This window comes from Colossoma macropomum, unplaced genomic scaffold, assembly GCF_904425465.1.
Source record: "Colossoma macropomum unplaced genomic scaffold, Colossoma_macropomum, whole genome shotgun sequence".
In the NCBI taxonomy this organism is placed as follows: Eukaryota; Metazoa; Chordata; class Actinopteri; order Characiformes; family Serrasalmidae; genus Colossoma; species Colossoma macropomum.
The window spans coordinates 12,996,894-13,018,878 of record NW_023494806.1 but is presented as its reverse complement, the minus strand read 5'-3'; the positions used below and the strand labels follow the sequence as shown (position 1 = coordinate 13,018,878).

The 21,985-nt window shown below is 37.8% G+C and overlaps 1 protein-coding gene across 1 annotated transcript in view; it reads left to right on the top strand.

The window, feature by feature from the left end:
- mctp1a (multiple C2 domains, transmembrane 1a) overlaps positions 1-21,985 on the top strand; it is a 201,687-nt gene that overhangs the window by 76,074 nt on the left and 103,628 nt on the right. The window contains exon 2 of the mRNA XM_036599193.1: positions 19,954-20,071. Coding sequence (XP_036455086.1) covers positions 19,954-20,071 — 118 coding nt within the window. The remainder of the gene's footprint in view (positions 1-19,953; positions 20,072-21,985) is intronic.

The window sequence follows — 21,985 nt, the reverse complement described above, 5'->3', positions numbered from 1 at the left end:
AAGAATTATTGCCCCACATCGTCTTTAAAGAATTGAAATTAAATGCTAATTTTTTTATTTAAAATTTTACATCCCTAGTGTGAAATGATGCTTTGTTTAAACCAAATGGGCTAGTTTCTTCGACCTGAAATCTAATCTAGTGCCAATGGCATATCACCATTGAAAGTCCTATTTAGTCTAGTCTTTAGTCTAGACCAAAAGCTTCTTTTGTAATGTGCATGACCTGTGCTTCCTTTGTGCTTTGCTGTGCACAGTTGAGAAGAAAGCACCAAGTCATTTGTGTTGTAAGAATGACCACATCTACTTTCATATGATTCTATTTGTGCCTAAACTTCTCCCAAGCCTTCACTCTTCTCTTCCAACATTGTGAGCATGCATTGATTCCCCTTCTGGTTGATCGTCTCCCACTTTCTTCTTTCCTCTCTGCTCATCCATTCTTTGTTTTCTTATCTTTCTCCTCATTAGTGTCCTATTGTTTTAGGAGCTTCTATATTCTCTATTGATTAGATGTCCTGTGGGACTCCCTGGTTAGCTCTATTCAGAGAGCTTTATCATAGTCCTTCATAATAAGACACTCTCACAGAGGAGCTCACCTAAATACATCATCCTCATGAATCACACACTAAACTCTCTACGCATCAAACAGGTGAATGAGCAGTCGTATCTCTTAGTCAGAGACTGATGTGGTTGAGTAGGTGTCTTAGGGATTTCAAATGTTCCTTTTGACTAATTTGCCCTTAAAAGTAAAGATTCCTAAATAGTTCTTGGCCTGGACATATGGTTCTTGGAAAACCTTTAATTGGTGTAGAGCCTTTACACTGTGTGGCAGTTTTTTAATGTTCTCCACCCCCTGACATCTGATTTACAGAAGAACTGTTTCTTTCAGTGAGTTTATGTAGCCTATTGACATAACTCACTGACATAACTTCAGACATCTGGTTCCTGTCACCACCACTACAAACAATTTTGACTCTCTGGAGTTTCTCTGGAACTAAGCATTTAACATCAAACCACTCTGAATGAATTTTAACAATTTAACTACACATTTTGAAAAAAAAATGGAATGATTCATGGGTGACTAACTAAGATAAAGCACATAATATGCACATTCACTGTCTGTGACTTCGTTCTTAAAATTCATGTCCTGAGCTTATGTTCAGCAGTATGTGGCCAGTGCTGTGCCTCCTCATGTGCACACTCTGAAGGAGAACCTTCCCAGGCTTATCACCTTTTGTAGTCTTGGTTAAGACTACCTTTTGTAGTCTTGAATGGGAGTATGAAGTGTATATTACTGTAATATCGGCCAGTATTGTGTGAACTCAGGTATATTTTATATTGTGCAGATGTTACTTTATCATTTCATCTTGTTAAGCTGAAGGTAGTGTTAAGATATATGGAAGATGTATTGTTTTTTGGTGCTTTAGAGGGGTGTTCTTGTTTACTGAATAAATTGTCTTGCGATTCCTGTATACTTTGTAATATCTAAAGGCATTATTGTGTAATGTAATAATGTAATGTAATAATTCACTTTTGCTGAATTATATGAATACCTTCAGACATCAGACTACCCACAGAAACACACTGAAACTGTGATTGGTCAAGATGCTCACAAGACACAGTAAAAACATGCAATATGTTAGAGGTCTCATTTAAATATTGCATTCTCCAATATTGGTATTGCAAATTTTCTTACTGTTGCACACCCTTGGGGAAAAAGGACATGGAAAGTAGGTTATATGGCAGCAAACATCATCCTTTCTTTTCCCTCAAAGTTCAACCCCAAACAGAAATCAGTCGTCTATGAGCCATTTTTTCAGTCCTCTTACCAAATGACAGCTCATTCAGACATACAAACTTCTCAGCACAATCATCCTTTTCAACTCATGAGCTTTTCAGCTCCGTTGATTTCCTGTCTGCTGCTTGCTTGCTTACCACCACTCTGGTCCGTCTGCTCTGTTCTCCTTTTGACAGTGCCTACGCTTCTTCCCAAACCACTGTCAGATGTTCTTCATTGTGGGCAGAGGGGAACAGCACCTGAGCCGAGGGAATGATTGTTTCTTAACACTGAAATTGCAAATTGATAGACTACAAATTTTCTACTTGCAAAAGTTGCAATTTTAATTATATTCCACATTAATAACATTATTTTAAGAAATTGAAAGTGAAGAAATTTACCCTAATAATGCAAAACTGGCAGTATGGCACGCTTCATGCAGGGTTCAAGCCTCAAGTCCAAAAAAAATGAATGAGCTTGATATTCTTATTGGCAAAAAAAGTGTGGAGTTTAATTTATAGAAAACAATCACATTTAAATCACAACCACAATATTGTTCAGAAAAATCACAATTAGATCTCTTTCCAGAATTGTTCAGACCTGTTCTCCGTCCCAGAGCCACCTCAGTCCTCGCCTTTCACAGCATGGTCACCAGGGTCGAAGATGAGGTCTGGTCCGGTGTCTATGCTCCACAACAGGAGGTGAGGCCTGGGAGGCGGAGCTGGCAAGCTTGGCGCCGAGGAGTTTGGCGCCAGCGAGAACCGCAAGGCTTTACAGTGTCCCATTTCTCATTTTGCTTCAGTGCCCTCTGTGTCAGTTGGCATTGCTGAGGTGAGGGCGCCTAGGAAGCGCTGAGCTGGATACCAGCCTGTCAGTGCCCTCTCGGGTGGCGCTAGGGAGCTGGCATTAGGTGGTGCTAAGGTCCATCCTTCTTGTAAGAACACAGTTATTGTTTTTTTTTATTAATGCAGTTTAGAAGTAGTAGAAATAGTAGTAAAATGTATTCATTTATTTATTTTTAATTACGATGTTGCTGTGTAATAATGGTCAGTAGCTGCTGTACAGGTTTGCTGTGGTGATGGAACTTCAGTGCAGACCATTTGTCTTCATTGAATGACATTTTGTTTTCTCATACTTTGTTGGCAGAATCACAAAACCATTTGAAAACAAAACATCCTTGCAACTCTTCTGATCCATGCATATATTACCACTGGATCAATTTGAAGTGTCTAGCTTGTCTTCATTGCCAAACAAGTCAGTTTGGCTACGGGAAGGTAAGAACAATAAGCTGCCAGTCAATGATGATAAACACAAAGAAGCTGTGAGAGAATGCATGAATGCAGATGGACTTTTGCTGCAAGTGTAACCCTGTAGGAAAAGGGAGTTTAAGCATTTATTATTGATATAAAGTTCATTGGTTATTATTAAATGCATTGTATTCTTGTACCAAATCTTATGCCAGAAAGGACTGCGGAATCCGTGTTGAAACCGTAATTTAATCCAAAACTGGGCTTGAAAATATGTCCTTCAAAGCCTTGAAGGCAAATACTGAAAGCACAAATGCTGTCGAACCATGAGCTCATTACTCCAAGGCTAACTCTCACTGCCTTCTTTGCACAGTGAGCAGACCCTGCAATACCATTAATTGGAAGACAGATTGTTTTTAGACTTGAATATCTCTCTTATTGTCAGTGAACCCTGGGGAAGTTGACATGCTCATAATGTGGTAATTAATCTAGCAAAAGGTCGTGCTGAACAGACCTAGCCTCATTAAAAGCTTATCCCAGCTCCAGACCAAAGGGGAGCATGTTCATGATGACCAGTTAATGTTGTGACACGTTCTTCAAATCTACAAAGTTCTCCACTCGGAAAGGAGGATCCAGTAAAAGCAGTCCCTCATAGCCATGGGCTTGTCTACTTGTCTGACACTTTGTCTGCTGCTTTGAGAAAAATGGCTGAAGAGTTTTTGAGAAGGTTTTCAGTCTGACAGTGGCTTTCACGGAAGTCTTGAGTCACCAAGACAGCAAGTTGTTTTTAATAATTCTTCCCAACATGAGTACACAGTAATGATTCTATTTGTGAGACTTTTTGATCCATTTATGAATGGAGTCTATGCGGGGAGAAGACAGCGTGAATCAAAGTCATCAAAGTATATTCTGAGAGTTTCACACCAATGGTTCCTTCTGTGAGTGAAAATCCTCAGAACTTCCATCATCTCTGAGTGGGTTTGCGCTCTCCCTTTTGCGTGTGTCCTCGTTGATAATAATGGTCTTCTGCGGTTAGTCATGCCGCGTGTGCCCACAGTAAGAGGTACAGAATGATGTTTTAAGACGTGTTTGTGAGTAAGCGAGGTGCGCAGTGCAGGCAGGAGGACCACAGTTTTTTTTTCTCTTTTATGTGTCAGTAGTGCAGGGAAATGACTCATCAGTACCAAGGTTTGCCGCCTGCACAGAGGCCAAAAAAGAGGATAAATACAAACAATTAGATGAATTCAGATGATTTTTGAGCAAGTTCCTCATTAGCATACTTTGCTCAAAAGGCCCATGTACCTGCAGATTGGTTATTTAAATTAAATTAATGAGACTTAAGCGCTTGGATTTGTTGTATTAACATAGCTGAGAGACGTTGCTTTTGTGTGGTTCCCAACGCTGATCCTGAAGTATGTCCTTCAGGATCAGCGTAGGGAAAACACTAAAGTGTGCAGTGCAGGCACAGGACCAGGAGATACACTGGTGTAAAAGTAAATGTTGGTATGGGGTTGTTCTGTGATGATACTGTATCATGGATACTGTTATATCTTTGAAATAACCAGTAAGCTTTTTTCACCACTTGAATATTCAGTGTGTGCAGAAATGAAAAAGCTACTACGTTTTTGTACAGTTAGCATCTGTACAGTGGATAGAATAGCTTGTGTGTGAATCACTAGTTGTAGCGCTGCAAATACACCTATAAAGACCTCATATAATACGTATAATAACTCGCATCCTCACTGTTTTTAGTGATCTATAATAGTAGTTAAATAGTACTTGTCTATAGTAATTGTTTTAGACTAATATTTGAGATCCTGTAAAAGCTGCTGTGGCCGTATATTGTTTATTTTTTTCTGTATTATTATATCATATTTTGGTACAAAAAATCGTGATCTAAATTTCAGTTTGTATTGCCCACCCTAAGGTGGGGCTCTCCAGGACCAGGACTAGAAACCACTCTTCAAGTAAAACCTTCATGTTGATTTGTGTACCACCTCAATTTGAGAAATCCACTGATTCATCCTTCAAAGCTTGCACACCAGATCTGTTCAGTCTCTCACCACTTAGGTTGCCACTTTGATTATCTGCTTCATATTCGCAGTGAGGCATATGGGTTGCGTAAATGCCTGAAAGCTGGCCTCTGCTGCTTCGTTTATGCTGGACGGAGGACGTCTTGGCCCCTAGTGTGCTTCTTCCTTAGCCCAGCCCAGCCTGCCTGCCTCACAGAAATAGAACGGAGCCCATCAGCTGCGGCAGGGTGACGGAGAGTGGGCAGAAGGTGGATTAGAGCTTCCCTGCCGCTCAGAATTCTGGGTATTGGCCTCCATATTGCTCCAGTGCTGTGACGCCCCCATATGTTCCATAGAATTACACAAAAGGCAACTAAAGCTGAGCCGGTTCAGTGGAGCACATATTTTTTCTCATTTTTTTTTATTGAAAGCCAATCTGCTTTCACTTGGCGAGGTTATAGTGGGTGAGGTATTACAGGAGAGGCATTAGATGCCATGAGGTGGATTACTCCACAACCTCTGCGCTTTTGTATTATCAGATGAGGTGTGGTAATGTTTTTGACATGTGGCACTGGACTGTCATGGACATGCAAGTGTGAAATGAGAGAAGATGGGCCTACAAGCATCAGCTGCATCACTAGACAGCCAACTTTGAAGTCGTCAGCAGTCCTAAAATGGTCACGGATGCTGACTGTAAGCGCTAAATTGCCTTTTCACAGCCGAGCCTTGTCATGCAATCTGATGTACATTTTTATCTTCCTCTGAAAAGCAGCTGCAATGAGTCAGTCTTGTGTCACAATATTTTTCTTCATTCAGATGGCATCCAGTGTGAACGGATGCAGATATTGCCAGAAGCTGACTGGGGGTCTGCGAGAGGGTGCCAAAACCCGAGCTGAAATGAAAAGCCAAGCCTCACCCAGCCCTGTCACGTCCTGTCAGTACTCCTGCCACATACACTGCAGTCTAGTGTATTATTACTGTAATAGCTGAACCCTTTGCCTCTGCTAAATTCTTTATATAGACATGAGTAGAGTGATGCGGTGTGTCAGTAAGATGTATTTTGAATGTAGTCTTCCTAAATGGAACAATATTGTTCAAGAGCATTTTGGTTTTACAGTGGTAGAACGCAGGCTAATCTGCATTAATTTACTAATGGCTTTGCATTCCTCAACTCATTTGAGATCTGACATTACCTGAAAAGAAGTATCAGTGGATTAAAGCAGTTTTAAGGATGAATGATCTTAAAATTCCACATAACGATAGAGCAAATGTGAACAACAGTGTCAGTTAAAGAGTTTATTGCTGCTAAAGGTGGTTCTATCACTTAGTGAATACAAGAGTTTAATGCTTTTTGCAGCATAGACTGTAAATGTTGTAAATATGTTCTGACAAGAAGAGGTGTGATTGAGTGTATATTATTAGTTTAGACTATAGCGCTGTTTCAGGTCTTTCTTCAGTTTACCCTCACCCACTTCGACTATGTAATTCAAATGGAACACACTCACACTTGGTATGTTAGCCTCAGTGAGCTAATCGGCTAGCCAGGCAAAATTCGCAGTGCAAAACAATTTTAAGAGGTTTGAGCATAATGTACATAACGTAATTGCTTTGTCTGGCTATAAACTTGGAGTATAACTGTGATGAAATGCCTTTCTCTTTGTTCTTGTTATCCTGCTAACCGGCCAGCTAGGAGAGGAAAGCGATAATCAGCAGTCTTGTTATGTTATAGTTTTGAAATGTTAAGCATTTTGAAAAAGTTTATTGCTATGGCTTATAAAGTCCTTTGTCTGACATTATTTAGGCGTTTGAAAAGGGAAATGCGTTCTGCTGCCGAAGTTGATGCTGGTGTTCGCTCAATATACATGAAATATCACAAAATGTACTCTAAAGGTGGTTAAACAGCTGACAGGTTTTGATTGCTAAGTGCTGACATCACAACGAGGTGATAGAAACCAGGCAACAACTTTCTGTACTGCAAACCCACAAAGAAAATTTTTAAACATTTATTAAAAACATTTTGAAAAGTTTGCTACAAAAACTCTTTAGGGGCAGTGTACATGCTATGGGAAGATTGATGGCTACAGACTGTCCAGCGCCTGTCCATGGCAGATGAATAGATCTACTAGTTAATGGTACTGGAGGTGTCTGCATCTGTCTACGTTTCTGCACCTGAGTTTGTGTCTCCTCATTTTCTGAATGTTGGATGAGTCCCCAAACTGTGCTGAAGAACTAAAACAAATAACGTTGATGGCTGAGTGATGAAGAATGATTCCACAAGCATATGAATAATGATGCTGTCCATAAGCTGGGCTATATCTGGAAAATCACTGGAAACAGGTTAACACCTACTCAGCAGCAATCATTCTGAGCTCTCTTCAGTCTTTTTGAAGAGGGAAGTAATAAAATGGGGCTTTGAGGCTTTACTTTCTATATCCAATATGCAGTAGACGTAATCATTTATGAGGGCAGGATGCAGTTTTGGGATAGAAACTCATTTTTGTGGCTTTATTAATACTTACAAAGGATATGTTTAAGTTGAAATGTGTATTGCTGTTGATTATGTATGTTTCAGCTTTTTCATTTTGCAGTAAAATTTAGTAATCAGTAGTATAAGTAGAAAATAAGTAGAAAAATAAGTAGAAAAATATTTACACTAAAGATTTTAACCAAAGAACTGCATACAATTCTCTCCTTGTTTAAAAAAGGGTCATTCTTGGAGTCCATAAAGAGGCTGTTTAAGAGCAGTTTTAAATACCCACATTTGTCATACGAAATGAAGTCCCAAGCAATGAATGTTATGTTTCCTACCCACCAGCCTTTCCAGTTTGCTGAGTAAAGGATATACATACTGGAAGAAAAAGAAATTATACAATGAGAAATGCCGTAATTCAGGACATACTCGGGACAAATTAACTGAACATACTGGTTGTTACAATGTTGATTTTAAGCATTAGTTCAGGAAAAGATGCTTCTGAATTTACTCTGAGGTACTAAATCCTCTCTTGTGTTGCAGTTTCAATAAGGAACTTTATGTTCTAGTTATTTCCTGTACAAATTTAGTCGGAATGCTGTAACTACATGCAAATAGAAATTGAGAGAACTTCTTGGCCTTCTACGAATGGGCACACTTGTGGTTCTGTATTCTTCGTTTATGTGTGCCCATGAGGAATGTAGGGCAGTCTCATTTCTCATTTTGGTGTTCAAAAGGGTTCTCACAAGCAACACCACTGTGCCCTTACTGCTCTCTTTGGCGAAGCCCACAGTAGTGCAAGCTTATCGGTGGTCCGTTACCCAAAATTGTTTCAGATACAGGCTAGGACCAGTTATGATGGAAGGATTTGTTTACAGCATTTACAAAGTGCTGGAGGGAGACTGCAGTACTTAGGCTGCAGTTTGGGACTGAGCCATTGTTGTTTTCCTAATTACTTTATAGAACAGTTTTGTTGCCCCAGTTGGTGAGTCTAGTAGTGTTTATCTTGTATATTTTAAAATATGCATTTACCTTGAGGACCACTTGGTCAGATGTCAAACTGTCATTTTAATTTAATTACCAAATAGATTTCAGCCACCCTGTAGGCCAGTAACATTACTCAGGGAATCAGGTAAAGGGCTTTGGTCCAGCAAAGTCTCCTTCCTAATGTCAGTGGGTAAGTAGGTAAATGTTTTACTTTTAAATAGAGCTAGACCATGTGGATAAAGACATATATCAATATTTTTCAGCCTTTTGATGATAAACGTTATACAATCATATGCAAAAGTTTGAACACCCTTGGTCAAATGACATGTTTTGTTGATTTTGTAAGTGAAAATAATTTAGCACATCCTCTACAGTAAACACACTGCAAATGTTAGCGATTTGTATTTATTTGCTGAGGTTAACAAATTTGAGAAAACAAAATGTACGGTAACTTTTGCACAGGTCACACAAGTTTTTTCCCCAATATGTTAATTTCAGCAAATAAACAGTAATTGTGCTTTAAATATGCATGTGCAAAGTTTGTTCTCTGTAGAGGATGTGTGCTTATTTTTCACTTAGGAAATCTTTTGGCTGTGGTGCCAAAACTTTTGCACATATTTTTGCTGTATATCTCAAGATCAAAACAGTGATTAATCAATCAAAGGAGCCATATTAAATGCAATGGGACTTACAAATTGTAAATAAACTTGCCAAGTAGATTAAAAATATTAACTGCAAAAAAGAACTAGTTTTAGTTTTAGATGCTAAATGTTTATCGTCCCCGTCTCTCTCTCAGTATGTTAGTGGAGACTAACAGCCTAATGTGGAGCATTGCCTGTACTGCTACTTGAATAATCCTCTATATGATCCATCCACTTTACAGGTGTTGCATCATTGCTAAAGCTTAACACACTTATACTTGGGAGACAAGGAGTGGTCACGTGACTGCCATAGTTTTACTTTTAGTTGACCACTCTCACTGTAATTATTTTGATCCTTACATGTGTGTGTATGTTTGTTTGTGTGTGTAACTGGGTGTCATACCCCAGCAAACCACTGACACATTTTACAATGACACCTATGCAAATACAACACATCTTCCATCACCTGCAGTAAGTGGAAATAAACAAATCCAGCCAGGATATCCAAATCACAATTTAAATCTCAGTTTATGATGTTATGGTTATTACAAGCATTATCCTGTGTCAACAGTGGAAACACCCTTGTGTGCCATGCAAAACATCTACCAACCTTATAAAGCTTAACTCTTTAACAAGGTGAAGATCTAGAATGTTGCTGCCATAATCTTTTGCTGAAAATGCCAAATAATTAAGTTGAAAATAAAGAAATAAGACTGAAGTAAGGCTGTTTGCTAAGGATGATTTTGACCAGGGCAAATGTTATGCAGCACTTTTAATGAACTGGGAAGATTTTCTAATAAAACACCGAGACTGAAAAACACCTGCTGCTGCTGCCGTGGTGAGATTAATGAACTGAACAGCCCGTCTGAGGCCAGTCAATCAACCTCCGCAAGCAAATTTCATAAACCCCCTGGAAAATACACTGAGTTTAATTACAAAAAAGATGAAGAACGTTTATTTGATATCTGCTCAGAGGTTGGCTTGTACTACATGCATTTTTATTGTTCTTTGTATTAAACTCATTTAGATCCTGATAACAATTCTAATAGCATTTTCAAAGCTGATCAGATTTTTCTGTCTACTAAATCATTGCTAGCTTTATTTGTTTACTTAGCGGTCAGTCACCAATAGGGCATTCTACTTTATAATTAATGTAGAATTCAGCATTGCTACAAGTGAGTTTTGGAAGCCCATTCATTTACAAATTACATTACCTAGAACATACTCAATGTATAAGAAAGAAAAACTCATGATCACTTTCAGTTTAAAACTCATCAGTCATTATATGTTTTATTGGAGCTCAATAGGAAAATCAGTAGTTGTTAAAAGAAGTCATGTGCAATTTCCCTCTTATCCCAAATGTAGTTGATCAGCCAAGACATGTTCATTGAGTGCATTTACATGCACTTAATAGTCCAATCATAATCAGACTTCTGCAGTTATCTGTTTATTCAAATCATCATGTAAACAGCACACTCTGAGTTAATTGGCTATTTGCAAATCTTTGATTGCTTCTTTAGTTTTGCATTGGAGATACAGGGCTAATGTAGCAGATGTTAATTGAAAGACTTCCACATCTTTTTAGCTACTTTAGCCTTGTAGCCCCTCTGCGAAGCTGAAGAGGCAATCTTCAGACACCTTCAGACAAACATGTCTTGGCCAGTCAACTGCATTGTGAGTAAGGGGGAAATGTGTACATTTAACTTGCCAGGTTCTTTCTGACAGTAACGAGATTGGGCTGCAGAAATTGGACTGAATAGGTATGCACCAATCTCAATTAATCACATTATTTTGTGTGATCAATTTTAATGAGCATTTGTTTTATTTGCACATTTGACTGTAAAAAAATATGTTTGTCTACTTTAAAACCAATGCATTATTATGTTGTTATAGGTATATAAGTTGGAAAACTAAGCTTTGTCACAGTAGGTTTATTGCTTTCAATAATTCAGATGACATGTTCATAATGAAGTAAACAAAAAAAATCATGCTTTTCAAAGAGAGAATGCAGTTTCCAATTTCCAGTTTCCAGTTTTTATCATGAATGTCCAGTGGGAGCAATTGTGAAGACTGTATTTTCCAGTATGTGTATATGAAAGTGCTGATGAGAGTGCTGAAGGTGTTGCTTTAAAAGTTGACTGTATTTGAATGAGAGAGCTTGACTGAGTGTGCAGCTGGGCCTTAGCTTTAGATGGTTCCAAGGATCTATCTAGGAGAAAAACAGTGTTAAAAAAAGAAAGAAAAATGTGATCATTCATCATGTATTATTGCACTGAAGGCTTCCCAAGGTTCTTACAAGCTTTGGTGTTACATGGATTATGATTATTGGCTGAACTGAACTCAAGTTCCTATATTGTTGCTTCAAATTGTTAAGCCTCTCTGATAGTGCTGATGATACTGATCCTGTATCACCTGATACTGCTGTGTTTCATTAATACAAGTACAGTTCATTCTCTTTTCTTGTACTCGAGTCATCTCTCCAGCAGCATTTCCATATAGCCGTGGTGTGGAATATCCTATTTACTATTCATCATAATTGTGTAATGTGTGTTAGGCTCCAGGGGGTGAAACTCTATCACTACTATCTCTAATTCATAAGAGCTTGACTCCTTTCCATCAACATTAGTCTGCTTATTATGCAAAGCTACTCACAGCGTAGCTAATAAGCCGAAACGGCATGCGATCCCCCAAGAAGCGCAGAGTGAAAGTAAGAGAAAAGGCGTGTCTCTGTAAGAGTTTAAAGATTGCCTTAGAGAAAGAAAAAGAGCTTAAAAGGTTGTGTTTTAGTTGCTGTATCTAATTATATGTGTTTGTGTACTGTTCTGGATGTTAGTCATGGCTTTGCAGAAAAGTTCACACAAACATCTGTTAAGACTCAAATGATCCATCTGTCAACATATCTTTGGAATATTGTAATAGTGGTAAGGCAGATATTGTTTAGGCAACTGGAGGCAACTACACAGAAATATACAGCTTGTGCAAGACTGAGAAGCCTCATCATTCAATATTTAGCAGATCTCTACTATTCATGGGGGCCATGATGTGTGTGTGCTAGTTCAGTGTTGTGGCTGAGGGTCATTTCCTGAAGCTGATGGAGGCTGGATCTCTGAAAACATGTTGGCCTTTGGGCAGTTTTTCAGAAACACTCATTAAATCATTCACTGACTAATGTTAGAATGCATCTGTTTCTGCTATTTAATCTTTTCTTCTGCCTTTTTCAACACAGTGTCTCAGTGCTTGTGTTGCATTTATTTGGTATGTATAGAACATGATCTAAGAAATCTAAACATTTATAGATGTGTTTTGTTTGAGTCACAAACTATGTTTTTGATTGAGGAAAATCATTTCGGTAATGTAATTTCAGTGGCCTTTTACCGTTACTCTGATTAATTCAATCAGTAATATGCCATTTTATAATCTGTAGTCTATTCTTAATGTACCAACAATAAAGAGAGCATGTTGCCCCTTTTTTCGAACAATAAAAATATGTTAGTGCACAGAAAGATCCAATTTCGCATGCTGACGCATTTTACTCCCCAGCATAGATGTGGAAATGTTGCAACTACACTTGTGGCAAATCTAAATGACTTAAACTTCGAATTTTCTCGTTCCACCTTAAATGGCCTCAGGTGGCAGAATGTAGCTGCTGCACCATTTAAGGTGAAACAGGGAAATTTGAACAAGAAGCTGGTGAATAGGAAGCCGACTTCAGCCTTGTGCCTAAATAAACAATGTTAAATATATCTGCAGTATGCTGTGAAATGCTATTTACTTTTCAAAAACAAGTTCTGGTATAGTTATGAGTAACACGCTATTTTCAGATGCTTCCGCATGTCGTGTGGTTAAATTACTAAAAATTTACTATGGATGTTTGTATGTATTTGTAACACTGAAGTGTGAAATCTAAAAGTTGCAAGTTTATTTTTAAGCTGCATTGTGTCATGTTCTCTTAAGAAGGACTCTTAAATAACTACGCTTAACAAATGTTAGGAAAAATACTTGTTTGTGTATTTCTGAAGAAAGAAAAGAATTTTGGCCGTTATATCGGATTTTTAAATACTTGAATATCAAAATCGTTATTGATCTTATCGATCCTATATTGGTTGGGTTCTAGCTTTGATAGGAGAAGCTGCTGGCCTTGTTCCCCTTAATACATTGTGAAGAGATTAACTAGGACACTGTTGGCTCTGTGTGAAATGTGACTCTCCACAAAGTTGGCCGTGCTGAGATAAGATGGACAGTACAAGCTTCAGCTTTCTTGATGTCAAAAACTGTGCACAATAATTTTTTTTTAATAAATATTCACTTGCTTGCTCTCCTATGAGGATAAAATCTAGTTCACTTCAAGTTTTGTAAATCATGCATATTTCCGTTGAAATAGATTTCATTAATATTAATAAAGAAAAAGGCATAGTTCAACTGAAGAACCTCCAAAACAGATAGAAGTTACATTGTATGGCTAATGTGAAAAAAATGTTAATTGACTTATACCTTAGATTTCAATTCAGTCAATTACAGTAGTCAGTATGAAAGGACTTGGTTACCACAACATAAAACACAAACTAGGGTAATATTGACGTATTTCGATTGCTTCAATACCACCAAGTTTCAAAAAAATTGTCATTCAAAAACAGATTTTCCTGAGTAGTCAGTTTTGTCACTGTCAGTGAGCCAAATTTTTGTTTTTTTCCAAAAGCTAGAGTTGTGATTGGTTGTCTAAATCACATGGCATAAGCATATTATAAACGTCAGCAGTCTGTTGAACAAATACAAGTAGAAGTACAAACAGCAAATACACCACTACAAAGGTTTTATTCAAAAAGAGTATAGTTCTTGATTTTGTACTTTAGATATTGAGATATAATGTTATATATGTTTTTTGCTTTTTAAAGAAAAATATGGAAAAAGTATTGCTGGAGTATTACCCCACAAAAAAGTATATATAGATAATTATATATAAATGATAAATAAGTAATTACTTTTTTATTTTTTGCTTTTGGCATAATTTCTCCAAAAGTCTAGATCCATCTCTTGTGACATCTTTGATCTGTATTAATGCATATAATCTAATAGCAGATAAGAATGTAAGAAGGTGGGACCCCAAACAACAGAGAAATCATCTGTCCATAGGAAGATATTGCTGTTTATTTGAGCACTGGACTCTTTCTGACAGGATTAGTAATGTCACAGCAGTAGATTGAGTTATGAGGAAAGCTAAAGGTTGCCAAGGTTAGACTGACTAATGATGCAGTATATGTGACAGTGTCTGCTCCAAATCTTACCAGCTGAAATATGGAGGAGCCTTTGCCAAGACATTCACAGGCCCCTGGGCTCGAATGAGCTTTTATTAAGAATGCACCTATTTGGAATTTCTGAGCTGAAAACAATAACCAGTAATTAACACTTTTTTTCATTTTTTGTTCACACACTAACATTAAGCTTACTTCAGGCCAACTGCAGATATTTTTATGATGGTGAATCACTTTTTCCCAGGATGTTCGTGCTGCACTCCTTACCTGCTCCAGGGCAGGTAAAGTTTGAGTTTAAGTTTTGGCGTATATAGATAAAAGCAAGGCCTCAAAAATAATCCCACAGTAACATTGTAGCTGACATTTGTGGTGTCAATCATGTAAAAAATATCACAAAATAAAGTATGCCAAAAAGAAAGCAATTATGTCAAAAACACTAACCCAGTGCCAGTGGCATCATTATAGTTATTGCTGTTGTAGTGTTGGCGGCACGGTGGTGCAGTGGGTAGCACTGTCGCCTCACAGCAAAGAAGGGCCTGGGTTCAATTCCTGGCCAGGCGACCAGGGTCCTTTCTGTGTGGAGTTTGCATGTTCTCCCCGTGTCTGCGTGGGTTTCCTCCGGGTACTCCGGTTTCCTCCCACAGTCCAAAGACATGCAGTCAGGCCAATTGGATGTGCTAAATTGCCCCTAGGTGTGATTGTGTATGTCTGTCTGTCTGCCCTGCGATGGACTGGCGACCTGTCCAGGGTGTATCCTGCCTTCCGCCCAATGACAGCTGGGATAGGCTCCAGCACCCCACCGCGACCCAGAAGGATAAACGGTTTAGATGATGTATGCATGTATGTTGTAGTGTTACTTTATATGTATTTATGTAATTTTTCAAATACTTTTTAGAAAAATAAGCTGCTCCACTCCTCTCACTGTTCCACACTGTAAAAAGTGGCTCATCAGATCTACCTAAAAAATTACTTCATGTGGTTACTTTACTTGTTACCACATGAAGTAATTTTTTTAGGTAGATCTGACAAGCCACTGTTTACAGTGCACATAATTGGCTGTTTGTCCTAAACATTACGCTTTGATGTTCATAACCGCAGTTACATTTGTCATTTGTTTCGAAGCTGAAACTTGGTCAGGAACTTGGACTTAGTTCAAGTACTAAACAGTTCATATATTGAGCTCATATAATGAAAGGTATAATGGATTTCCATTAAGCAGTGATACCTCACAATGCTCTGAGGCCTCATTAAGCTGTGATGGGCAATTAAATTATATTACCCTCTCATCATATTTAACACTCTGAACTGAATACCTATTGCACTTTGCAAAACTCCACTTTTAATGAACAGTTTTATGAATTTGCTCTTTTGTGAAAGCAAAATTTAAAGCAAACAGAATCCCTCCTGCTGCTACAACTGGCTTCAGCTTATAGCTTCCTCTCCAGTATGACATAACGCAAGGACACAGTTACCTTCCAGATCTCTACCGCCATTAAAGAGAAAAAAAACAATGACACTTGTGTGCTCTGCTTTTCCTCAGACGAAGATTTTGTAGATCTAAACCAAAACGTTCTCTCTGGCAGAGAGAAGAGAGGAAGGAATGTCATTTGTGGACTTGTCAAATTCGATGAAATACAAATGAGTTAAAGATACACAAAAGTATTAGACTCTGTCTCTCTTCCGCTCGCTCTTTCCCTCTCGCTCTTTTTCATTCTCATTTCTCACTGTATTTCTCTCTCTCCATGTCCCGCTCTCTTACTCTCTCTTCGTCTCTTTTCCTTTCTTTTCCTCTCTCCCTTCTCTATCTGTGGTTTCTCTCATTCAGTCTCTTTCATTTCTCTCTTTCTCTCTCATTTATCTCTTTCATTTGTCTCTATCTGATCTCTCTCTCTCTCTCTCTGTCCCTTTCTCTCTGATTTCACTCCCTCTCTGCCTGTCCCTTTCTCTCTGATCGCTCTCTCTCTCTCTCTCTCTTTCACTCTTTCTCTCTCATTCTCTCATTTCTCTCTTCATCTCTTTCCTTGTCCCTCTCTCTTTTCTCTCTCATCTCTTTCTCTTTCTCTAATTTGTATCTCTTATCTCTTTCACTTTATCTGCCCATCCCTTTCTCTTTCATTTGTCTCTATCTGATTTCTCTCTCTCTCTGTCTCTCTCTCTCACTGTCCCTTTCTCTCTGATAGCTCTCTCTCTCTCTCTCTCTCTCTCTCTCTTTCTCTCTCATTCTCTCTCCTACTAATGTGTGCCAGAACTTTTGCACAGGCCACATTTTATGTTTTTATTTTTTAACAATATGTTAATCAATATGTCAAATATATAAAACCTGCAGACACTGAACCGCCACACATTTCCTTCAGCAGTGGGATGAGCAGCACTCTGCTGCCGCAGCGTTTACTGGCTCACTGTTGTGTAACTGTGTGATGCTCTGTCACACACATTCACATGTCAACTCCAATTATACACTTTCTGACAGCAGACTGTACGCCATGAATGTTTAAATATAAAGCTGAGATTTACAGAAGAGGCCAAGCAGATTTGAACATGGAGTTTGGTTTTGATTGAACGTTATGCTTTTGTTAATTAACACAGTGTAGATGTCTGATGTTTTAATAAAATACAGCATGCTTCAGTAAACACAACAGATTAAAGGTTTAACAGTAGTGAAATTGCTACCAAGAGATGGAGCAAAGAGAAGGAGCTCTGTGGACCAGTGCCTGAAAATGAATTTCCATGACATTCATCTGAAAAAAGTCTTTAGAACTGCACTACATGCTAAAGTTTTAGCCGCTCACCATATTAACATTTTTTTAAAAAATATACAATAGTTTCTACAGCGTGGTTTTAAATATAATAAACTATTAACCAAAAGGTGTTTGTAAAGATCTTAATAAATATTTAAATATTCTGTAAAGAAGAAGTGAATAAATATAAGTAATAAGTGGTTGTTATCATTCGGCTACAGCAGACCTTATGCATATGCAGATTTCTGGTTGGCAACTGTTTATCAGAAGCATTTGAACTAGTAATTGTACCAAGTTTTGAATTAGGTTTATTTGGGCTGTTTAGCACAGATTTGGTAGATTTGGTAACTTACTCCAACAGTCTTAAAGCTATTTTTGCTGCAAAAGGTGGTTTTGTCAAGTACTAGTCTGAAGGGGTTGAATACTTATACAAGAAACCTTTTTTTAAAAGATCTGCTGAGAAATAATGAATTTTGATTTTGGAAATTTACGTTAAGAGCGTTTTGGTTTGCAATAAAAAAAAAAATACTGTCTGGAACAGTATGTGTAAGTGTAATTTGTAATCCACATGAATCTGATGACTTTTAAAGGGATTTAATACTTTTGCAAGGCACTATATATACTTAGAATCTTCTGTGGCTCTCGTTCTGGACAAATCTTTCTTCATTAATGTGTACAGCTTGCCATTGTGCTGCTCATTATCTTGCACAAGACTAACATACTAAAATCTAAAGCCAAACTGGTTTTAGAGTACTAAAAAACATTAATTACAGACTTTTGAACAGTAGTGTATATCTTGGGTATTTTGATTAGTCTTGTCACTTATATAATCCAACAACTAATTTTGGTCAAAGTGGCCAGTGTTTAACTGTGTGACATCTGTGGTGTATTTGTAATTTTAAGATGTCACAAGGCATATTACGATTGCAATATGTAGCAGTAGAATTGCTGTTTATTTTTTTTTCCATAATGTACGGACCCACCTTTATTATAACATAGCTATGGACAAATGACTATGGCCATTGTAGAGGCATGGTGAGGTTAAAAGCTTATTTGCAGAGGTTAACCTTTCATTCAATGCTGTATTCCAGGGGCATTACCTCCAACTATTCATAACTATTTTCTTCTAACCCCTCTAAAATGTAGATGTACTATAACCTATGTAAATGCTGTTCTTCTCTGTGTAGGCATATCAGTGGAGATACCCATCACTACAGCAATCAAACATGCTGTCTCAGCTCTCTTTCTCTTTCTCTGTTCTGCATGTAGATGTGTGATGTCCTTGCTAGGGGTGACAGCACTTCAGCAGTCTCAGTGCAGCACACTTAAAACTTCTGCTATTGCTACAGCTTGTTCAGTTCACTACACAGGACAGTTTTAGCCTTTGCTGGATTGTAGCCTACCTGGATCTGTTCTCAGATGGATGTAGATGAATGCTGGAAGTGCTGTCAAAACGTCTCAAACCTGTGGGTAGTACCTGTAGATTTGACAGTAGTACCAGTGCCAGGCCAGGCCTGTGTATATTACCAGTCTGAAGAGATTCCTTCAAGCAGGAAATGTGCTTACTCTTCATGGGGCTTCTCATGCGTGGGCAATATGGCAATATGTTTATGTTATTACAGTAACTTGTGTCACAATATGCTTTTCGTTGTATTTCATAGGCATCGTCAGTACTTCTAGTTCTTTAACTTTCCCTTACATGGCCAGGGCTCGCCAGCAGGCCCAAAGTTTTATTACACACTTTTATAACCTATGAATAGCTCAACCACTTTGCATTGAAGTCCTTGTAGTTACTGAATAATAAGCCTTAGTATGTAATAAGACTGGGATTTTAAGGGGTGATTTTATTAATCTATACAGTGCATAAACTGTAACAAGTAGCTAATAGGATAATCAGTTTATTGTGTCATTATTTTATTTATTTATTTATTTTTACAGGTTAGATTTTGTAGTTCCTGATCCTCCTGAAATACTGTATTTTACAGTAGTTCACTTTGGTTTAATTTGTCAATTTTAACTCTGCAGCCCTGAGAAAAACTGTGCAAAAATGAATATTTTCATATGTTTTTGTAATATTGGCCAACCTTAGTGTTTTTCAGTTTGCCCACCTCAGTCCATAGTCTGGAGTACAGCTGAGGCTTTATTATGTGTGGAACTGGATCGTTTGGCAGTTGCTGTCAAAAAAACTGTGATGCTTGTTATAACAGACGTTGAGCTTCATGGACATGTGTTTACAAAGTCAGGCGTTTTTTACCTCCTAACTGTAAAACTTGCTTTTTAGTTCTGTACCAGCCACAATAGTTCATTATCACTTTTTCAGAGGTGACGGCAGCTTTAGTTATTATTGTCATGCATGTTAAATGTAGAGATTTAACATAAGTAATAACCTAGTTATTACAATTAATAACATAGTTATTATGTTTACACTCAATCTGCATGCTGTATTGGTGGGTTTGCATCTGCATGTTGTTTCGTTTTTCATTTGTTTTAATGTTTTAATGAAAAAAATTGGGCTAAAATGTTCTCATTTTTGTAAAACAACACAAAAACAATACAAAAATAACTTTGGCCTCAATTTTACATAATATAATACTGCTTACAAACACAAATGTAGTATTGATATAAAGTTAAGAGTCTGCATTTTGACAGAGTGTCTTCATTTGTTTCAACAAGCTCAAATGAAAAATTGTTAATATGAAAATAAACCATGCTGTTATTATCACTGGGGATATCAGCAACTTCTAAGACTTGAAAATCTGATCTGATATATATTCTGAGGTTCTGGTTGCATCTCAGACTCCAGAGTCACTGACATGCACTCTGTACCCTCTACAGGGCATTAACATCGTGGGGCCGAGTAATGCAGATCCACCTGCCCCTGTCCACCCCGGGATGTACCAGCTGGACATCGTGCTGAAGAAAGGGAATAATCTCGCAATCAGAGACAGAGGAGGTATGCTGGCTTTTATTTCTTCTCTGCCTCACTGTAAAGATTCAGAGCAGAGAACAGTTGCTCAAACTCTAGAGGGTGCTCACAAGCAAGTCCAAAATGAATGAGTTAAGGTGGAGCATGTGAGCAAAATCATAGTTTCTAAATGCTTAAACATTTTTAAAAAAGAAGAATACATTCATTTTCTAAATACAGAACAGCATAAAACATTTTAACACCACGTTTATATTTTAAGAGTTTTTAACTCGAGTTATAGGAGTTTAAAACGGTGCCTCATATACGTTCATGATGTCCGTGAGCACGAACAGCCAATGAGCTGCTCCCCTCGCCAACCAATCAGCACTCAGTAGCAGTAATGCTAGCCTCCTGCTGCCCAAAACCCGTTTGCTGTAGAAAAAAAAATATATAGACAAGTTTTCCTTGTTTTTTTTTCAGTGAAATACATCCTTCTACTTTCTAACATTAAATGAAAGTTCGGGGCAAGTGATTAGAAACTATTTTAACTTTTTATTTTTAGCTGTTGAGCTCCGTTTACTCTCATTCATTGAGGACTCGCTCGCGGGCGCATTTTGGCGTTTTACAGTCCTGTTTTTGATATCATATAACTGGGGAAATAGGAAGTGGCCAGGCTCCTCATAAATCGGCTCTGTTCAGAGGTCTCTTTTAAATTATTTCTTATCTTTTGAATTTTGTTACTGTCATAAATAAACTTCGTTACTCTAATTTTTACTTTTTTAATATATTGTATTTGAAATTTCCAGTTCCTCTTTATATTGTGTGAACATTTCATGATGAATGGACCATCAGAAATTTTAAAAGCAAACTTTTCTAGGGTTTATTTTTAAGTAACATTAACAGATGTTAAATTAAAGGGCCCATATTTAAAATCCTTCTTGTATTATGTTTTCCTTTCAGGTTCATTATTAATGTTTGTCTGGGTTTATATAACACAGCCCTAATTCCATGTTACATGGCCATTTTCCAAGCTCTCTTTATCCGTCAGAATTAAACAGGCTGTTTTTGTTACTGTGCCTTTGAAACTGATATATGTAAATGTCTTCTGATATGATTGACTGCCTTGTATTGTGTTAAGGAGTCCAGGCTGAAACGCTCTTCATATCTTCAATTGTGAATTGTTGGGTCTAAACTGCTGTAGACGAATAAGGCGGCTATATGTAAATACATTTGTTTAAGTGACATCAAAAAACCACTGAATTTAAAATAGGCTGTTTTGCAGTTTGTGTTCTATATACGGACTGTATGGTTTGGGGAGTGAACAGTATGTTAAAACTTTAACACAAGCAGCATTTCAAAGAGTATGGGGAATTTGGTTTTCCATTATATGAGTGCTTTCTGAATATTTTTCCTTCCCTTATAAAGTTACTGTATTGGACACATAGTTTTCTTATGACAGTGATGATTTGTTTTCCGGCCTGAGTTGACAGTCATGTTTGGTATTCTCAAGCCTAAAGTGGACACTGTGTTTTGGCCCTACTGTTGCACCACAACAGTTTATTTTTGTTGGCTCTGTTTTGTGTTTAGTAAATGATGCAGCATGAAATCAATAGCCTTATAAACTCAAATAGCCAGGGACATACACTATCTCCTCCATATCTCACACTGCCCGGATTCATTTACATCTGGCTAGACAGTTGGCAGAGGTTTGATGGATGGCTTGTACTTTTCTCCCATTATCTGGATGCTGGTCTGAGCAGCTCTTGAGTCATACAGGCACCATGTGTGAAGGAGTGCATTTCAGGGAGTGTATGTGTCAGTGCCAGAGGGATTGTTTTGACTGCTGGACCACTAATGGGCTCATTAGGGGCTGATAGGACGCTACAGCAGAACTGTCCAGATACACTCTCATATGTGCACCCACACATATAGTTAAATAATGAGTAGAAAAGTGAAATGACC